Source organism: Notolabrus celidotus, chromosome 23 (genome assembly GCF_009762535.1).
Source record: "Notolabrus celidotus isolate fNotCel1 chromosome 23, fNotCel1.pri, whole genome shotgun sequence".
NCBI classification, from domain to species: Eukaryota; Metazoa; Chordata; class Actinopteri; order Labriformes; family Labridae; genus Notolabrus; species Notolabrus celidotus.
The window spans coordinates 8,461,081-8,478,189 of record NC_048294.1 but is presented as its reverse complement, the minus strand read 5'-3'; the positions used below and the strand labels follow the sequence as shown (position 1 = coordinate 8,478,189).

General features: G+C 44.3%; 1 protein-coding gene across 3 annotated transcripts in view; it reads left to right on the top strand.

Moving 5' to 3' along the window:
* The window catches only part of svep1 (sushi, von Willebrand factor type A, EGF and pentraxin domain containing 1), a 136,953-nt gene that overhangs the window by 105,176 nt on the left and 14,668 nt on the right, over positions 1–17,109 (top strand). For all 3 annotated transcript variants that reach the window (XM_034676242.1, XM_034676243.1, XM_034676244.1), the window contains exons 24-39: positions 65–266; positions 963–1,120; positions 2,190–2,388; positions 2,477–2,652; positions 2,780–2,904; positions 2,987–3,116; positions 4,088–4,258; positions 4,411–4,584; positions 4,680–4,799; positions 4,894–5,070; positions 9,832–9,916; positions 10,024–10,215; positions 11,036–11,203; positions 11,455–12,127; positions 12,292–15,017; positions 16,786–17,020. In XM_034676242.1, coding sequence (XP_034532133.1) covers positions 65–266; positions 963–1,120; positions 2,190–2,388; positions 2,477–2,652; positions 2,780–2,904; positions 2,987–3,116; positions 4,088–4,258; positions 4,411–4,584; positions 4,680–4,799; positions 4,894–5,070; positions 9,832–9,916; positions 10,024–10,215; positions 11,036–11,203; positions 11,455–12,127; positions 12,292–15,017; positions 16,786–17,020 — 5,711 coding nt within the window. The remainder of the gene's footprint in view (positions 1–64; positions 267–962; positions 1,121–2,189; positions 2,389–2,476; positions 2,653–2,779; positions 2,905–2,986; positions 3,117–4,087; positions 4,259–4,410; positions 4,585–4,679; positions 4,800–4,893; positions 5,071–9,831; positions 9,917–10,023; positions 10,216–11,035; positions 11,204–11,454; positions 12,128–12,291; positions 15,018–16,785; positions 17,021–17,109) is intronic.

The following is a 17,109-nucleotide window of genomic DNA, read 5'->3' as shown; positions in this document are numbered from 1 at the left end:
ACTTGATGTTTTACTTTGTACACTGTACAAAATATTTAAGTTCTGCTTTTCCACATTTCTGCAGGATCTCGCTGTGAGCTGGAAATAAACGAGTGTCTCTCCAACCCCTGTATGAACGGAGGTGTGTGCGAGGACCTGACGGGCGGCTACACGTGTAACTGTGTCGTCGGCTTCTCAGGGGATAGCTGCGAAGTCAACATCGATGAATGTTACAGCGCCCCCTGTCTGAACGGAGGCTCATGTTTGGACGCTGTTAACGATTACAGGTAATGAAGGTTCTGAAGTTTATATTAAAAAATGTGTTGCCAGAATCAGTTGTGTCAGAATGTATCAACTTCATGAAGAATGCACATGTATATACAAACACTATAAACCCTTCTACATGCATTTAATCTCAACATGTTACAAGTCATCTCCGCAGAAATAAAAAAAAGTTTATTTCGAGGTGTTCGAAGATTATCTGTAGAAGAAGAATCACATTTCAGTCAGGACCACTCTGTGAAAGAATGAATTATTTGCATGCAATAAGCTACATTTGGTGATATGGCTCTGTTCTGGGCGCTCCCTGCCCTTTCACATGCATACGTGGAAGGGCAAAGTCTGAGGTAGGGAGAGCACACCTCTCCTTTCTTTCATGATCATACGTGAACTGCCCTCCCAGTTCAGAACAGAGCTACTTCCTTACATTTTATCTCCCATGATGCTCCTTGGTGCTATGTTCTCGTGTGTGGCACGTGGAAGGACAAAGCCTGAAGTGGGGAGAGCACACCTCCTCTTTCTTTCATGAGCATACATGAAACGCAAAGGCAGGGAGAGCAGCAGCTAAGACCCAGTTGTACAGAACAGATCTGTACAGCCTCATTCTTACATTTTATCTCCCATGATGCTCGTTGGTGTTCATGTAAAATTTGTAGTATCGTCATGTAAGTGGTGTTTCTCCCTGTCCCCCTCCCCTCTCTCAGATGTCAGTGCGTGGAGGGTTTCCGTGGTCGTCTGTGCGAGGTGGACGTGGACGAGTGCGATCCGAACCCATGTGTGAACGGGGCCAGCTGCCTGGATGGTCTGGGCTCCTTCACCTGCCGCTGCCTCCCTGGGTTCAACGGAACCAGGTGTGAGACAGGTACTATAGGACAGACGACACATCACTTAGGCTTCTTTAGCCTTTGAAACCTAACTTGAGATTTATATGAAACAGCAGCTAAGACATACAGTACTGTTTGCTACTCATCTGAACTGGGTTGCATCAGTTATCCGCACATTCAAACGTAAACTGGACTTGACCTTAATTTCTAATTTAGGATGGAGTTTGCACGCTTACTTTGTCACATGCAAAGATAATTTAATCTGCACAACAGACAACAACTACACCACTGTTATGTTACACTAACTGTAGATTACTTTTCACCTCATCATAACGTTGGGTCATATTTTACATACCTTTTTGTTGCTGTTTGTTGTTTAACAGCAGCTAATGGAACTTGTTTTCAGCTGTTAGCTTGTTCAGAGACTTATAGGCATGGGAGACAACACTGAAATAAATACCCTGTTAAGAAAAGTGGTTTTTGGGTGCTGGTTTGACCTTGTGGTTAAGTCATGCGCCCCATGTACGGAAGCTGTGGTCCTCAAGCTGGCGGCCTGGGTTCAATTCCAACTTGCCCTTACCCCCCAAAAAACCCAAAATGTATAAAAAAAACCAGCAAGTGGTTTTCACTGAGTGGCAAAATGGAGTCAAATTGTAATTTCTGCAACTAGTTAAAGATGAACCATACGTCTCTGTCGTACAACCAAACAATGAGACAACTTTTGTTACTAACAAGTTTCAATGTGGGGTTCAATATTGGACCTAGAATCATAAAATAAGACACAGCAAGTACTACATGTGCACTCAGTAAAGTCCCTTTAGGTGTCAGTAGATCTGTAGCCATCAGAGGTGTCTTTTTTCAATATGTCTCATTCAGGCATCAAAACTCTTTCTGCATGCGGCCCCTTTAAATACTGCAACTGCCTCACCTCCTCACAAGTTGCATGTTCCTTTAAGTTTGAATCTCAGATCATCTCTGGATTGAACCTTAGTTTTGCTCTCCTGTGTTAACTTACTAATGTTTGCAGTTTTAATACACTTGGTGACACCAGAGTAAGGAAAGAGAAGAACAGTGAGGGTTATATTCTGTGATTTTGTGTCCGTTCAGAGATGTCCCCCGCCTTCAACCTGGACTTTGAGGTTTCTGGCATCCACGGTTACGTAATGATGGACGGCGTGATGCCAGCGCTGACGGAGATCACCTGCACTTTCTGGATGAGGTCATCAGATACCACCAACTATGGCACGCCTGTGTCCTACGCCGTGGAGGGGAGCGACAACGCGTTCCTTCTCATAGACTACAACGGGTCGGTGATGGACGCACAGTCTTACACCTTTCGTTCTCGTCTTGCGTTTTTCCTTCTGCGTTAACTCGTCTGTTTTCCCTCCCTTCAGCTGGGTGCTGTATGTAAACGGTAAAGAGCGGATCACAGACTGCCCCGCGGTGAACACAGGTCTGTGGTACCACATCGGAGTCTCCTGGAGGAGCTGGGACGGGGACTGGAGGATCTACATCAACGGGAAGCCCTCAGACGGAGGCAAAGGCCTGTCAGTCGGCACCACCATCCCAGGTGTAGTGCTATCCTCGACCTGCTCTCCTTTCTCACACAAACATCTTCATTACCGACCGTGAACACAAAGAGAATAACCTTTCAGAGAGGTGTGGTTAACCTTTGACCTCTACCGTGTCTCATGTAGGTGGAGGAGCTCTGGTGTTAGGTCAAGACCAGGATCAGAGAGGCGAGGGCTTCAACCCTGTAGAATCATTCGTCGGCTCCATGAGTCAACTCAACATCTGGGACCGAGTCCTCACACCTCAACAGGTAAGTGCAGTCACTGTTGTGTCGGTTAAACGTTACATCCTCCTCCTCCTCATGTCTCTCTCCATCTTCCCCCATGCTGTAGATCAAAGTCCTGGCCAGCAGCTGTCCAGCCTCGCATGTGACCCACAGAGGGAACGTCCTAGCCTGGCCAGACTTCCTCAGCGGGGTGGTGGGAAGAGTCAAAGTCAACCACAACAGTATTTTTTGCGCTGGTAAGAGTCGTCCCAGATTTCCACCATGTACTTCTTTACATGATACACTTTTTATTTTCATCTTATCACATTAACTCTAACATTTATATGAAGTACGAAAGAGAGAGGAGATCCACAGAAGAACAGAGCGTGGGGGCTCACCAGCTAAAAACAACCTGGATATATTGATTCATATTTCCTTTACTGTTCAGAGAATTCACTTTAACGTAGCGTCATGTTGTCCGAATGAAGAGAGAGCATTTTCTTTATGTGCTGGAAAAAAAGTTTGTCTTTGTAACTTTTTCACAGAGCTTCTCGTCTTTGTCAATCATCAGATATTTATAAGCTTGAACATGTACGGCATGTTTTATATACTTCAGAAAAGATGCTTAAATTTATTCTGAGGCACCTTATTTTATTCTTTTTTTATTTGCTGTTTTGTTGTGGTGAAGTTTGTGTCATTTGTTTGTGTGTCATTAACCAATTAAAAACATTCTGCATTGTACTCCGAAAACCTGGAATGATGAATGTGTATTCATTGCAATTAAATAACTGTACGCAACTCTGACACTGTCTTTTTGCAACTCAAAGCAGCTATTGTTTTGCACTGTGGCATGAATGTTTGAGGGAATGTGGAAAGATCATTCAATATTTCATGGGACTGTCTTTAAATCCATGGCGAGAAAGTTCAAAGAACAAGACGTATATTTGGAGAAGAAGCTGATTCCTCTTTTGTCTCTCTATATGATATAAAAACCTTCATTAAGTGCTTTTAAAACTGTCATTATGAACATATGTAGAAAGATCAATCCACCAGATCAAATGGACCATAAGCTAAGGAGTCCAACCCTCCACCTGTGTCCTACTCTGTGTCCTTAAGATGCTCACGCCGTCCTGCATGTCCGTGTCCCTTTGTCGTCTTTGTGATTTTTGAACCATCGTAAATATTTAATAAGAAAGTGTAGAAAAAAAAAACATGGTGGTCTTTCCAGATTGCCCAAAGCTGGAGAACGCCGTTCCCCACCTGCACGCCTCCACCGTGGAGGTGAGCCCCGGGGCGCAGGTCCAGCTGTCCTGTGATCCCGGCTTCTACCTCCTGGGGGAGCCGGTGCTGCAGTGCCAAAACAGAGGAGAGTGGAGTCATCCTCTGCCCAGCTGTGAACGTAAGGCAGAGACACAACGTGCTGTTTTATTTAACTCATAAACATCTCAGTATAAAGTTTTTTCTGAATTATTTATGGACTTATGGAGACATACCAGTGAAATACTTTTATAGAGAGCTTTTAGGACAAAGCCTCCTTTGTGTGTGTTCCAGGAGTGTCCTGTGGGCCTCCTCATCCTCTGGAGAACGGTTTGTTTCAGGGGACAGACTTCCATGCAGGCAGCTCTTTGGTCTACCAGTGTAACGCTGGTTTTTACCTGCTGGGAGACACTAATGTTCACTGCAGCAACAGCGGCAAGTGGGGAGGAAATTCACCGGCCTGTCTGGGTAAAAAAAAATGTTTAAATCAGTCACACATGGGAAATAAAGTCCTGTTTCTCAGGCTCACAAGCGATGTGTGATGTATTTCTCCGTGTGTTCAGATGTGGATGAGTGCGCTCTTGGATCTGACTGTGACGAACACGCCAGTTGTCAGAATACAGAAGGCTCCTACATCTGCACCTGTGTCCAACCATACAGCGGAGATGGCAAAAACTGCACAGGTGACTGGATGCTTCTTTTAAAGAGACTTTGTTGGACTATCGTATGTTTTTTCACATATAAACAAATGAGCTCTGTGTGTGTGTTTCCTATCAGAGCCGGTCAAGTGCCAGCACCCCGGGACTCCTGAGTTTGGTCACATAGACAGAAGCAAATTCCCGATGGGCGTTGAGGTTGGGTTCAGTTGTGACGACGGTTATGAACTCATCGGATCAACCCGCCTCCACTGCCTGGAGACAGGGACCTGGGATGGATCGTCACCGTACTGCAGAGGTGAGGGACTTTCTCAAGAAACAGGAGTTCAATCAGGAGAGACACAGTTTGAAGAATAAATGTTATTTATACCAATTTAATGAATAATGAAACTTGACAGAAATCTTTGGCATAAGGACTCCAAAGGGATAATTTTGTGAGCGTAGGATGTGTGAATTTGGCAGCAGAAGAAATCCCCCTAGAGTCCAGACACTGGTGGTGGTGGTTGATGAATCCTAGGACTTGTAGAGACCAGGGGGAGATGGGGAGATGGGGAGGTGGAGGGGTGTGCACCATCAATGCAAGAAGGAACTAACTGGAGAGAGAGACATTTAAAAAGACAGCCGAAAGTTGATAGTCTGACGATAAGGGCGTGTCACTGAGCTATTGGATGACAGGCGCCGCTGATGAACCAATGACAGCTCTGGAGCATGCAGCTGGAAACGAGTGAGAGGAGAGTTAAACAACTGCTGTGATTGCTTTTATAGTCTTCCTTTCTGAACTTTCCCTAGAGCTACATGAGCTATAACTTTAGGATTCCATAAATTATGTTACCACCCAGAGTTACTGAGAGACAATGGTTTGGACTTGTGCATCTTGTTGCTACAAGCTCATTCCACCAGAGGGCCCCGTCCCCTTTGTTTTAGAAAATGAAAGGAAAAGTAAGTCCAGACTGCAAGGAATGTGAGGCTGGGAATATTAGAAGTTTTTACTTGATCCCACTAAAGATGACGGTGTGTGTAGTCAAGCCTGCTATGCTTTTATTTGGGGGGACCAAAGGGGTAAAAAGAACTACTAAAGACATGGAACCACAGTTTTGGAGTGGGCATTGACCCACTGTTGTTTATGTAAGCCAATCACAAACAAAGGGTCCTGCTGCTGTAAAATCTAAATATTGTGAGCGTAGGATGTGTGAATTTTGCAGCAGAAGAAATTCCCTTAGGGTCCAGACATTAGTGGTGGTGGTTGATGAATCCTAGGAATTGAAGACTTTGTGGAAACCAGGTGGAGATGGGGAGATGGAGGGGTGTGCACCATCAATGCAAGAAGGAACCAGCTGGAGAGAGAGATGCATTTAAAAAGACAGCAGAAAGTTGATAGGCTGACGATAAGGGCGTGTCACTGAGCTATTGGATGACAGGCGCCGCTGATTAATCAATGACAGCTCTGGAGCATGCAGCTGGAAGCGGGAGAGGAGAGTTAAACATGGTTTGGACTTGTGCATCTTGTTGCTACAAGCTCATTCCACCAGGGGGCACCGTCCCCTTTGTTTTAGAAAATAAAGGAAAAGTAAGTTCAGACTCTAAGGAATGTGTGGCTGGGAATATTAGACATGTTTCCTTGATCCCACTAAAGATAATGGTGTGTTGCCAAGCATAACATACTTTAGGTTGGGGGACCAAAGAAGTAAAAGAAAACTACTGAACACACAGAACCACAGTTTTGGAGTAGGCTTTGACCCACTGTAGTTTATGTAAGCCAATCACTAACAAAGGGTCCTGCTGCTGTAAAATCTATAACATGTAAGTGATCATGTATTGTAATCTGGTTTGGTGGAACCGTGACAGAGTGAGCAGGATCCCAACTCAAAGTGGACTCTTTGATCACCCTGTAGTATTTTGTTTACTGTTAGGTCCACTATCTTCAGTTTTGATGATGTCTCTGTCTTACCCTGCAGTTCTTGTTACTTTAACCTCTCCTCCCTTGTTTTCGTCACTGTGTAAACTAATCAGAGTGATAACAGTTTGTTTGACTGGTCTGTGATTAAAGACACATCAATTTGTTCTGCTACTGAGCAATAACACACAGTTGCTGTGTAAATAACCTATCAAAATCAGATACATACCACAGCCGTGTAATGTGCTTATGCTGCCTGAAAATAGACCCCACTAAAACACTTTAAATCTGGACTACAGTGTCCAGATATTTAGGGAAGTATTTGACCCTTAATAGTGGATGATTCAGCTTGTATCCACAGACAAGGTAGGAGTGAGATTTGTTGACACTTCTTCTTCATATCATTCATACAGTTTCAACACATAGCAGGAAATATGGTGGTAAACAAACTTCCCCTAATGTGTGGGAAAGAAGCTAAGTGGTCTTCAGAATGACTACAAAGCATGTGAGGACGACTGATTTCTAATTTCAGTAATTCCTCTTGTACAGAAAGCTTTTTGTATTCGCACTGCTTATTATTACATTATTACTGATTTCTTGTTTCAGATAGATAGATCTTTATTTGTCCTTAATAAGGACATTTGTTGTCACCGTCTGTACAAGAATACATGTATAAAACACAAATAAACAATAAACATCCACCCAGCCTCACAACAATGGTGCACATCATCCCACATATATGCACACCGGACACATATGAACACACCGGACACATTACATGGGCATTTTATTTAGCAGTGCTTTGGCCAATGGGACAAAGCTTCTGCCAAACCAGGCTCGCCTTCAGTAATGGGATCTGTATCAGTTCAGGCGCTTCACTACAGAGTTTTGCTTACAAACTGACTTAGCATAAAACTTGAGACAGGCTTTTGAAAATAATTTTTGAATCAAACTTCTGCCCAGCAAAGATTGGCTTTCTGTTGTTACTTTCAGCCTTCATTTCCATCTTTAAAACCAGCTAAAAAGTGTCAGTATGACTACTCTGGCGCTTTGTGGCACAGACTGCCAGAAAAAACAGTTACTGTAAACAGGCCTCTAATTGAGACAAGTCTTTACTTGTTGAAACAAACAGCCACACTAGCTACTAAATGGGAACCTTCCTTTAATTTGGATGTTTATGTTTTGTATATGATTATTTATTTGTAAAAAAAAAAAAAAACACACAAAAAAAGAGCAAAGATAAGTAATATACAGTGCAGGATGAGGCAGAAAACTCAGAGAGCTTATATGAAGCCTCTACCTTCAAATAATAATAATAATAATAATAATAATAACAATAATTCATTTTATGTATAGGCACCTTTCTGGATACCCAAGGTCACCTTACAACATAGCAATAATAAAAGCAACAAAGTGTCAGTGTCATTATTAGACGTATAGCAGAAGTACCAAATGCAAATACAAATGGTACAGATGCAAATTTGAAAGCAAGTAATCCCACAACTAGCTATTTGTCTGACAAAACATGTTGTGACCGGTTGGTTGATGTTGATACACGCAGCTGTCTTTTTGTGCCGTCGGCTGAAAGACCGGATGACAGCAGCACCTCTATTGGCTCTAAGCCAGATTCTCCCTGATAGCGAGAGAAGAACTGACTTATGCAGCGCCTGTAGACTCTGCCGGTCTGTCAGTTCAGCCCTCACCGATTGTGCATCATCACCAGGATGTCCTCTGCCAAAATCAATACAATAAAATTCATTTAGACTTTTTTTCCCTTCTGTGTTATATACCAGAAGTTAAATAATGAATGCGGCTGTGCATTAGAGAGTGCAATAGATGCAATACAGAGACTAATAGATCTGGATGAGCATACAGCATAGAGGTTTTCTGCTGCAGTGATGAGCGCATGCACACGCCCAGCTGCATCACAGAGGGAAGTGGACAGACTGTATCTATCATTGTTGTTGATAAAAAGTTATCTTTTTTTTTTACTTTTAACACATTAAACAAACGTTGGTGTCAGTTTAGCCTCCTTTAAAATCGTCCACTCTCTTCAGACTTTTCGATGTATTATAAAGTCAGTCAATTTTTTCCATTTTCCTTGGCAGGCAGATTGTTGAAGTCCTAAATTGTGTGTAAAGTTCTCCATTTCGTGTAGTTTTTCCACAATGTCCAACCATTTTCTCTGAGTGGGGGGGTCCTCCTTACACCACTTTCTTGTTATAGCTTTCTTTGATGCCAGTAGTAGTATCCCAACCAGGTACATGTCTTTGCTTTGTATATTTTCCTGTGTTAAATTTCCCAGATACACTTCACATGTTTTAGGAAGTTCATAACCTAAAATTGCTGTCATTCCTCTCCACACTCCATCCCAGTACTCAGTCACTGGTCACACATTGCCAAATAACATGAGCGTGATCAACATCATGCTCCCCACACTGTCTCCAGCAAGGCTGTGGGACAGTTGAGAATTTTCCTTAAAGTTTCGGTGTGATGAAAAATATCCCAATATTTCTCCATCTGTATTCCCTCCAGATAAAAAGTGATCTTAGTGTTGGAAGTATGTCGCATCCCAATCTGTATAAGGATGTAAAAATGTATTTTATGTTCACAACGGTTCAAATTTACGCCTTTAACCAATCTACCAAAAGCCATGACTTTAACTGAAAGATAAAGTTTGCATCATGTACTGGATATTTGGGTATTTGTAAGCCTGTACTTTAAAATGTGACATGGAGTTAAACAGGTGTGGACATTTACATGTCATTTGCTTAACTATGGGAAATGTTGGGTCCTTTTTAGGGCTCTTTAAAACGGTCTTGAAATGTCTTCAGTTTTGGCCTCATTCTCTTTAAACTGTCTCTCCTGTGTCCACCAACTTCCTGCCTGTGCGTTATTTAATCCCTCAGAGTACTCCTTCATCCAATCATGCCTCTTAGTCGTACATCTTATGCTTCCATCCATTCATTTCCTTTTCTGTGGGCTTCCTTCGATCTGCCTGTGGAAAATGTGAAGGGGCATTACTCCTGGACAATCCTGTAATTCAATCGATAACACTAAAAGCTGTCAACGAATATTTCACTTCATGGAAATGTGTACAGAGTTTCTCTTATTTGCATTGAGTCAAAACAGAACTCACTAATCATGTCTGTGGTGACAATGCAGCTCTCTCCTGCCCGGCGCCAGTCGCTCCTGAGAACTCCATCCTGACAGGAAATAACTTCACCTATGGAAGCAAGGTGACTTTCAGGTATCATTTGCATCCCCTTTGACACCTTGGTGTAATGATGATGAGTGGGAAATGTTAAAAAATATATATAATAAGCTTGCTCCTTCTTTTTTTCTTATTCACAACAGCTGTATGATGGGCTTCCTGCCTCAAGTCACATATGAGTTCCAGTGTCTCGCTGGAATGACGTGGAGCGGGACCCCTCCCATGTGTCACCCAGTGACCTGCGGGGATCCTCATAATGTCAGGGATGCTTTCTACACCCTCATCACAGACACATACCAGTCCACTGTCACATACACCTGTGCCAAAGGATACAGGTACGGATACATACCTATTCACCACACCCTCTGATTATCATTTCAGTGAGACATATTAAGTTTTATCTGGATTTGATTTGTTTAATTCCATTGTTTCCTGTATGCTGCATTAATAAGTGTAATTATTCAGTGATATAAAGATGGACAAAGTGTCTCTACCTCTTCTCGTTGTACAAAAGTACCTCAAATGAAGGATTGATGCCATTTGGAACTGGTTGGTTTGACCAACCTAAACCTGGTGCATACGTTGCACGCAGGAGCTGCATTCACCAACAGGAAATGGCGTTTTATACCCTTTTTTTATAGCATCTAATAACATATTAAATTTAAAGTTCTTTGAAAATAGAAACTTAATCATATCGGCATGATTAAACACCAAAATACTAACAGACATTACGCTGATAAAATGTTTCTTTGACATCATTTTAGTTTTAAAGTTTGACCCTTGTCCCATCTGTTTACATGGAGGAGGTGGGCTTTACTGCACCCAGTATGGGGGGGGGCTCTAAATGTTTTGGCTTTACTCTTGGGGAGATATCATGTTTCCCATCTTCTATACAATCTAAAACTTAATCTATGTGCCGTAATGAAACAGAATACAGCTGTAACAAAACAATCTTAACACACAGGTTCTAATTGTGATGTTAACTTCACACTACACTGTCTCTGTTGTGATTCCCAAACCTTTTCACAGTCCAGAGACATAAACTCTGAGTGTGTAACATGTCATCAGCTTTGATTTATCTGTAATCACAATCCATAAATCTCTGTGATTGCCATAGTTTGAGTGTGTTAAACTAAGTCGTGTGTTTGTGCGAAGACCACAGGGCTCCGTGGAGGTGGTCTGTGAGGCAACAGGGGAGTGGAGCAAGCCTGTCTTTCGCTGTGTGAACGTCCTGTGCAGCGAGCCTCCGACCCTGAGAGACGCCGTGACCATAGGGGAAAACTATGAGCTGGGAAACAAGGTGCACTATGTCTGCAAAGAAGGGTAAATGTGATTGAAGTCTATTCAGATATGTTGATTTGCCAAAAAACTATGGGAGTATATTCTATTGATGTTGATAGAGAAGTTTGTCTGGCTGTCATGGGTTTGACAGTAATGCAGTCTGTAATAACGATTTAAGAAAACTATGTGGTTGTAACTTAAGGAGATCCTAAGTAAACAAATAAATGTATACCTGATAATGCTGAGCTGTTAATTATTTTTGCACTTTGTTGAATTTTCTCTCTCCTTTACAGCTACACTCTGATTGGTCCAGAGACCAGAGAATGTCTGCCAACCGGGGAATGGAGTGACAGCTCTGCTCAGTGCGTCCCTCGCTCCTGTGGCCCCCCACCTGCCATCGACCACGCCGAGCCGTATGAGAGCCACCAGCTGTTTGGAGACACCGCAAACTACTACTGCACGGACGGATACACATCTGGAAACAACTCCAAGATGGTGTGTAACGCTCAGGGTGTGTGGGCGCCCCCTGATGGCATGTTGGCTCCTCGCTGCATTGCAAACTTCTGCCTCCGTCCACCTGAGCTGTCACATGCGATTTTAGACTCTGTCAACAAACCCAAATATTCCAGCAACACTGAAGTGAACTATAAATGTGAGGAGGGGTTCATGCTGAACACCACAGCCACACTCAGATGTCTAATGGGCGGGGAGTGGGAGCCTTCGCCATATGATATCGGATGTGCGCCTGTGAGGTGCTCCAGGCCTGAGAGCATTAATCGGGGCTACGTGAGCGGGACAAACTACAGTTTTGGAGCCGTGGTGGCGTACAGCTGCGATAAAGGCTTCCTGATCCGAGGGGAAAAGAGGAGGACCTGCAAGGCCAATGGAGAGTGGGGAGGAGTTCTGCCTACCTGTGTGCCTGTTTCCTGCTCCCAACCTCCTGCACTCAAGAACGGATACATCCAGGTGAGCCACCAAAGACAGCATCAGTACACTCTGTATGAGTCTTACTTGGTCCTGTGATTGTGACTGGATTTTAGCACTTCAGAATGGTTGTACTGGTTGTTGTTAATATGCTGATTAATCCATCCTGGATGTGTAATGATCTATCTTATGTTGGTCTCCCACAGGTCAGAGCTAGATTCACCTTCAACAATAAAGTGACATATGCCTGTAATGCAGGATACAGGCTGATCGGTCGCCCAGAGCGGGTTTGCCAAGCCAACCGGCACTGGTCCAACAATGACCCTCCCACCTGTGTCCTTCTAACTTGCGATCCCCCGCCTGATGTCGTTCATGGACTCTACAAGGGCTCTGACTTCCAGGTTGGGCGAAAAGTTCAGTATGTCTGTGACGAAGGCTATGAGCTGGTTGGGGAGGCAACATGGACCTGTTTAAAGTTTGGACGTTGGGACAAACAAAGGCGTCCTCGCTGCTCACCAGTGCAGTGTCCAGAGCCACCACTGGAGGAGAACCACCTGGTCCTGAAGGGTCTGGATTCTGAATCAGGAACTGTGGAATTATCCTGTGAGGATGGCTATGTCCTGGAGGGGGCCCAGATCCTGCGCTGTACCCCTTCTCAGGAGTGGAACGACACTTTTCCAGTATGCAAGCAGGTGTTCTGCGGCCCACTGCCTGAAGTGTCATTTGGTGGCCCTACCTCATCCTCCATCCCGTTCCCTTTTGGCTCAATGGTGAGCTACACCTGCATGGACGGCTTCACTCTGAGAAGAGAGGGCTCAGTGTCCTGTCAAGCCAATGGGCAGTGGAGCAGTCCTCACCCAGAGTGTATTCCAGTGGAATGCCCTCAGCCTGTGGAGGTTCCTAATGGTATCGTAGATGTCCAGGGTCTGATGTACCTCAGCAAAGCGCTGTACAGCTGTAAGACTGGATATAACTTAGCTGGAAATTCTACCATCCTCTGTGGAGAGAAAGGACTCTGGATTGGAGGAGTTCCTTCCTGTCGCCCAATCGAATGCTCGCTCCCTAAACAGATAGCTAACGGTAAAGTAGTATACACAAAACTCCAGTTTGGTCACAGTGTCTCCTACTTCTGCCGCCGTGGTTACCGTCTTAAAGGCCCAGAGACTCTCACGTGCCTCGCCAGTGGGGAGTGGAACATCCAGCCACCCGTTTGTGTGCAGATATCCTGCACGCCACCCCAACCGATCGAAAACGGGTTTGTAGAGGGGCAGGATCACAGCTTTGGTGTCACTATTTTTTACAGCTGCTTCCCTGGCTTCCAGCTCGCCGGCCAGGACCATCTGACCTGCGAGGAGTTTGGTTGGTCTAGTTCTGTCCCAATCTGTATCCCCTCAGACTGTGGCCTGCCTCCTCATATTGACTTTGGAGAATACGTTAGGGTGACAGAGCTTGAAAGACGCTCTGAAGCTGCTTCTAAAGACACTGGATCATTAGCCTCGCCAATGGACTTGAGCTTCCTTCACACAACATTAATTGAGTACCGTTGCCACAAGGGCTACGACCTCACAACCCCCACCAGGCTGGTTTGTCAGGAGGATGGAGGCTGGAATGGCACAGCTCCAGCTTGTGTCCCAGCAGAGTGTGAAACCCCACCGAGTCCAGACCACGGCTGGGTGAACGTGACCGACACCCCTCTTGGCAGTGCGGTCAAGTATTCTTGTGAGGAAGGATACAAGCTGGAGGGGGAGTCTGTGCGGGAGTGTGTTTCAGGTCGACTGTGGACTAAGGAGGCCCCCGTCTGTAACCCTGTTTCCTGCGGTGACCCGGGTGCTTTCATTTACGGCACAGTTCATGGAGGTACTTTTGAGTTTCCTGAGGTCCTCCATTATGAGTGTAGTCCTGGATTTGTGTTGAAGGGTAATGACACTATTACCTGCCAGGTTGATGGGAAGTGGAATGGACAGAAACCGTCTTGTGAGCGGGTGTCTTGTGGTCCTCCCAAAGTCCCCAAAGATGTTACTTTTAAAGGAGGCGATTTTAGCTATAATAACAAGATAGAACTGAGCTGTCAGCCTGGTTTCCATCTGAAAGAGAAATCTATAAGTGTTTGCCAGGCTGATGGTACCTGGAGCCATGAGACTCTTACCTGTTTACTTGCCCACTGTGGCAAACCAATACCAATCCCTAATGGACGGGTGTTGGGGACAGAGTTTGGCTTTAACAGCAAGGTAAAGTATGAATGTGATGAGGGATACACACTTAATGGAGATCCCACACTTACTTGTCAATCTGAGGGACTTTGGGATAAACCTGCACCCCGCTGTGATGTCATAAGTTGTGATCCACCTGAGGACATCAGTCACGGCTTCCTGAACGGCTCAAGCTTCAACTACGACGACGTGGTGGAGTATGTTTGCTTCGATGGTTACGAAGTCGTCGGGGATCCAGTACTGAAGTGCTCTGATCAAGGCACTTGGGTAGGCACCGTGCCTCAATGTCACCCCTGCGTCTGTGCCCTCCCCACACTGAAATCCGGCGTGGTTGTAGGACAAGACCGATCCTGCGGGGACCGGGTGAGCTTCCAGTGCGATGATGGCTACAGGCTGCTGGGACCCTCTGAGGCAGTGTGTGAAAAAGGAGGCGTGTGGAGCCCCGGCGTACCTGTGTGTGGACGGGGAAGGTGCACTGCTGTCCCGCCTGCAGTTACTAATGCTGTCCTGCAGGGAAGTGCCACCTTTCAAGACACAGTGATATACAGGTGTCGGCCGGGGTACCAGGTCAAAGGGTACCCACAACTCTCCTGTGGACGAGACGGCAGGTGGAGTGAACCAAGGATCAGCTGTGAGCCTTTGAACTGTGGGAAACCTCCGACTGTAGACAACGCTCAGGTTGTGGGAGACACCTTCACCTTCCCAAACCAAGTCTCATACAGGTACACACTGCACTGTACTTTGAGTTTAACACTTTATCTTTACTATTTTATGGCATTTGTATGCATCTCCCATCACATCTTATTGCTATATTCATGTGAATTCAGGTAGAAAAGAGAGGATTTCTTAAAAAAAGAACATTATTGGGATGGGGAAAACAAACCAGCTGTGTCAAGAAAAAACAGGAAAGCAAATGAAAAACACACAATGATATGGTACCAAAGTGATGTAGAAACGTAAATGAAGATTGGCTTTAAATACTCAAATGTAATATCATATTGGCTCCAATATATGATGACCCTGATTACAGGACAACCCTCTTTTTTTAAGATTACTTTTTAGCAAGACTTTCTTAAGACCAAATTTAATTCAAATCTGTTGATCCCTTTTTCAGAAACAAACCAACACACACATAGTAAGACTATCTTTATAGGCTTTGATAGTTAAAGCTAGGGTTGGTAGTTTCGGAAAACTAGCATGAATTTGAATGTAGCATTTCCTCAGGACTTCGTCTAACCCCCCCTCCCCTCGGAGCTCCTCCAAAACGACGCCCCCGCTGACATGCACGAGCGCTGCTGCTTCGCGACCATATGATTGGACTGATTCAAAACCGGTCCTCACCAAAACATTATCATAGTGAAAGTTAAAAACACAAAAAAACATGGCTGCTGTGCATACTCACAACTGTCATGCTAGCATTATCCAGTTGTACTGGTGACACGATAATAGGAGAAAAGTTATAACACATATAATACTGTAACAGCTCTACTGTTTGTTAAACCTGTTCAGTGTAGATGTTCTTAATTCCTACAGTGTTGACAGTCAGTGAAGGCATCAGGAGAGGTGTAGAGTGTGTGAGCGGGAGAGCGGAGAGACAAGAGGAGTTCTTCATTCATTCAAACATTGGTTGTTGCTGAGTTGGTTGGCATGGTCACGGCCGACAGTGACCGGTTATTAAAGATCAACATGGTCACGAATCAGTACTGTTGTAGGACTTACTAAATGTCAATAATTCTTTTGATTGGTTTAAAATTTTGGACCCCAAAAACGGTGATGGTTGGTTCTTTCCCAGGTTTACTCCGGCTGTAGATAGCAGCTTTTTTTCACTCTTTTTTAAGAACACATTATGTATTGATTGCTATCAGGACATAAAGATCATTTTAACCAGTATAACAAAAAGTGTATCTAAATCTGACTCCCAACCCCAGCTTTAAGAAATTGCTCTTCTGCACCAATAACTATTTTTCTTAAACTTCTTTGAGCAACTTTGTTTACCATGTCACTTCATCTTTCATCCCCCTGGCATTGTAGCTGGTCTCAATCATGAGGGTACACTTGCTTTACAGCTAAGAGGCACTGTCTGTGGTAACAAATATTAGAATTGAATTACCAAACCCCAGTATAAGATGTAACCACTTTTTTCAAGCGTATTTCAAGGAAAAAAAACTGTCTTATATTTGGGTACAGTTTGGTATTTATTTTACTGTCCTGACCTCATCTGTTTATTGAAACCCAGTTTCACTTTTACAATGATAGTCAGTATTTCTCTTTTTTGGTTGCTGAGTTCCCACGCTTTCTGTAATTTCTTTTAGACGAGAACACCTGGGAAAGTTAGATTTTTTTAGTTTAAGGATCTTTGATGTCAGAAAGAACTCCTGCTTTTCTAGACATGTTTATTCATTCTTCTAGATCAGAGACTGTTTTGTTCTTTGTGCCAATCTTTTTTTTTTTCTGAAGTGCCCCCTTTTTCACTTTCATGTCTCTCTCCAGATGTGTGGAAGGGTATCAGTTGGCCTCACAGACAGACTCCCTCTCCTGCCAGAGTGACGGCACATGGTCCAAACACAGCGTTCGATGCCGTCCAGGCCCCTGCCTGCTGCCCACCAACTTCACCATCCCACACCTGGTCCTGACGGGGAAGGAGCTCACGCCTGTCGGGGGGACTGTCACACTGTCCTGCCCTCCTGGCCTCTACCTGCAGGGGTCGGCATTAGCTGAGTGTCAGGTGGGGAAGATATAAGTTACATATTGACCTAAGCCTTTTATATCCTATTTCTGTTTGATAATGGTTAACAGGACAAGGAGACTTCTGTA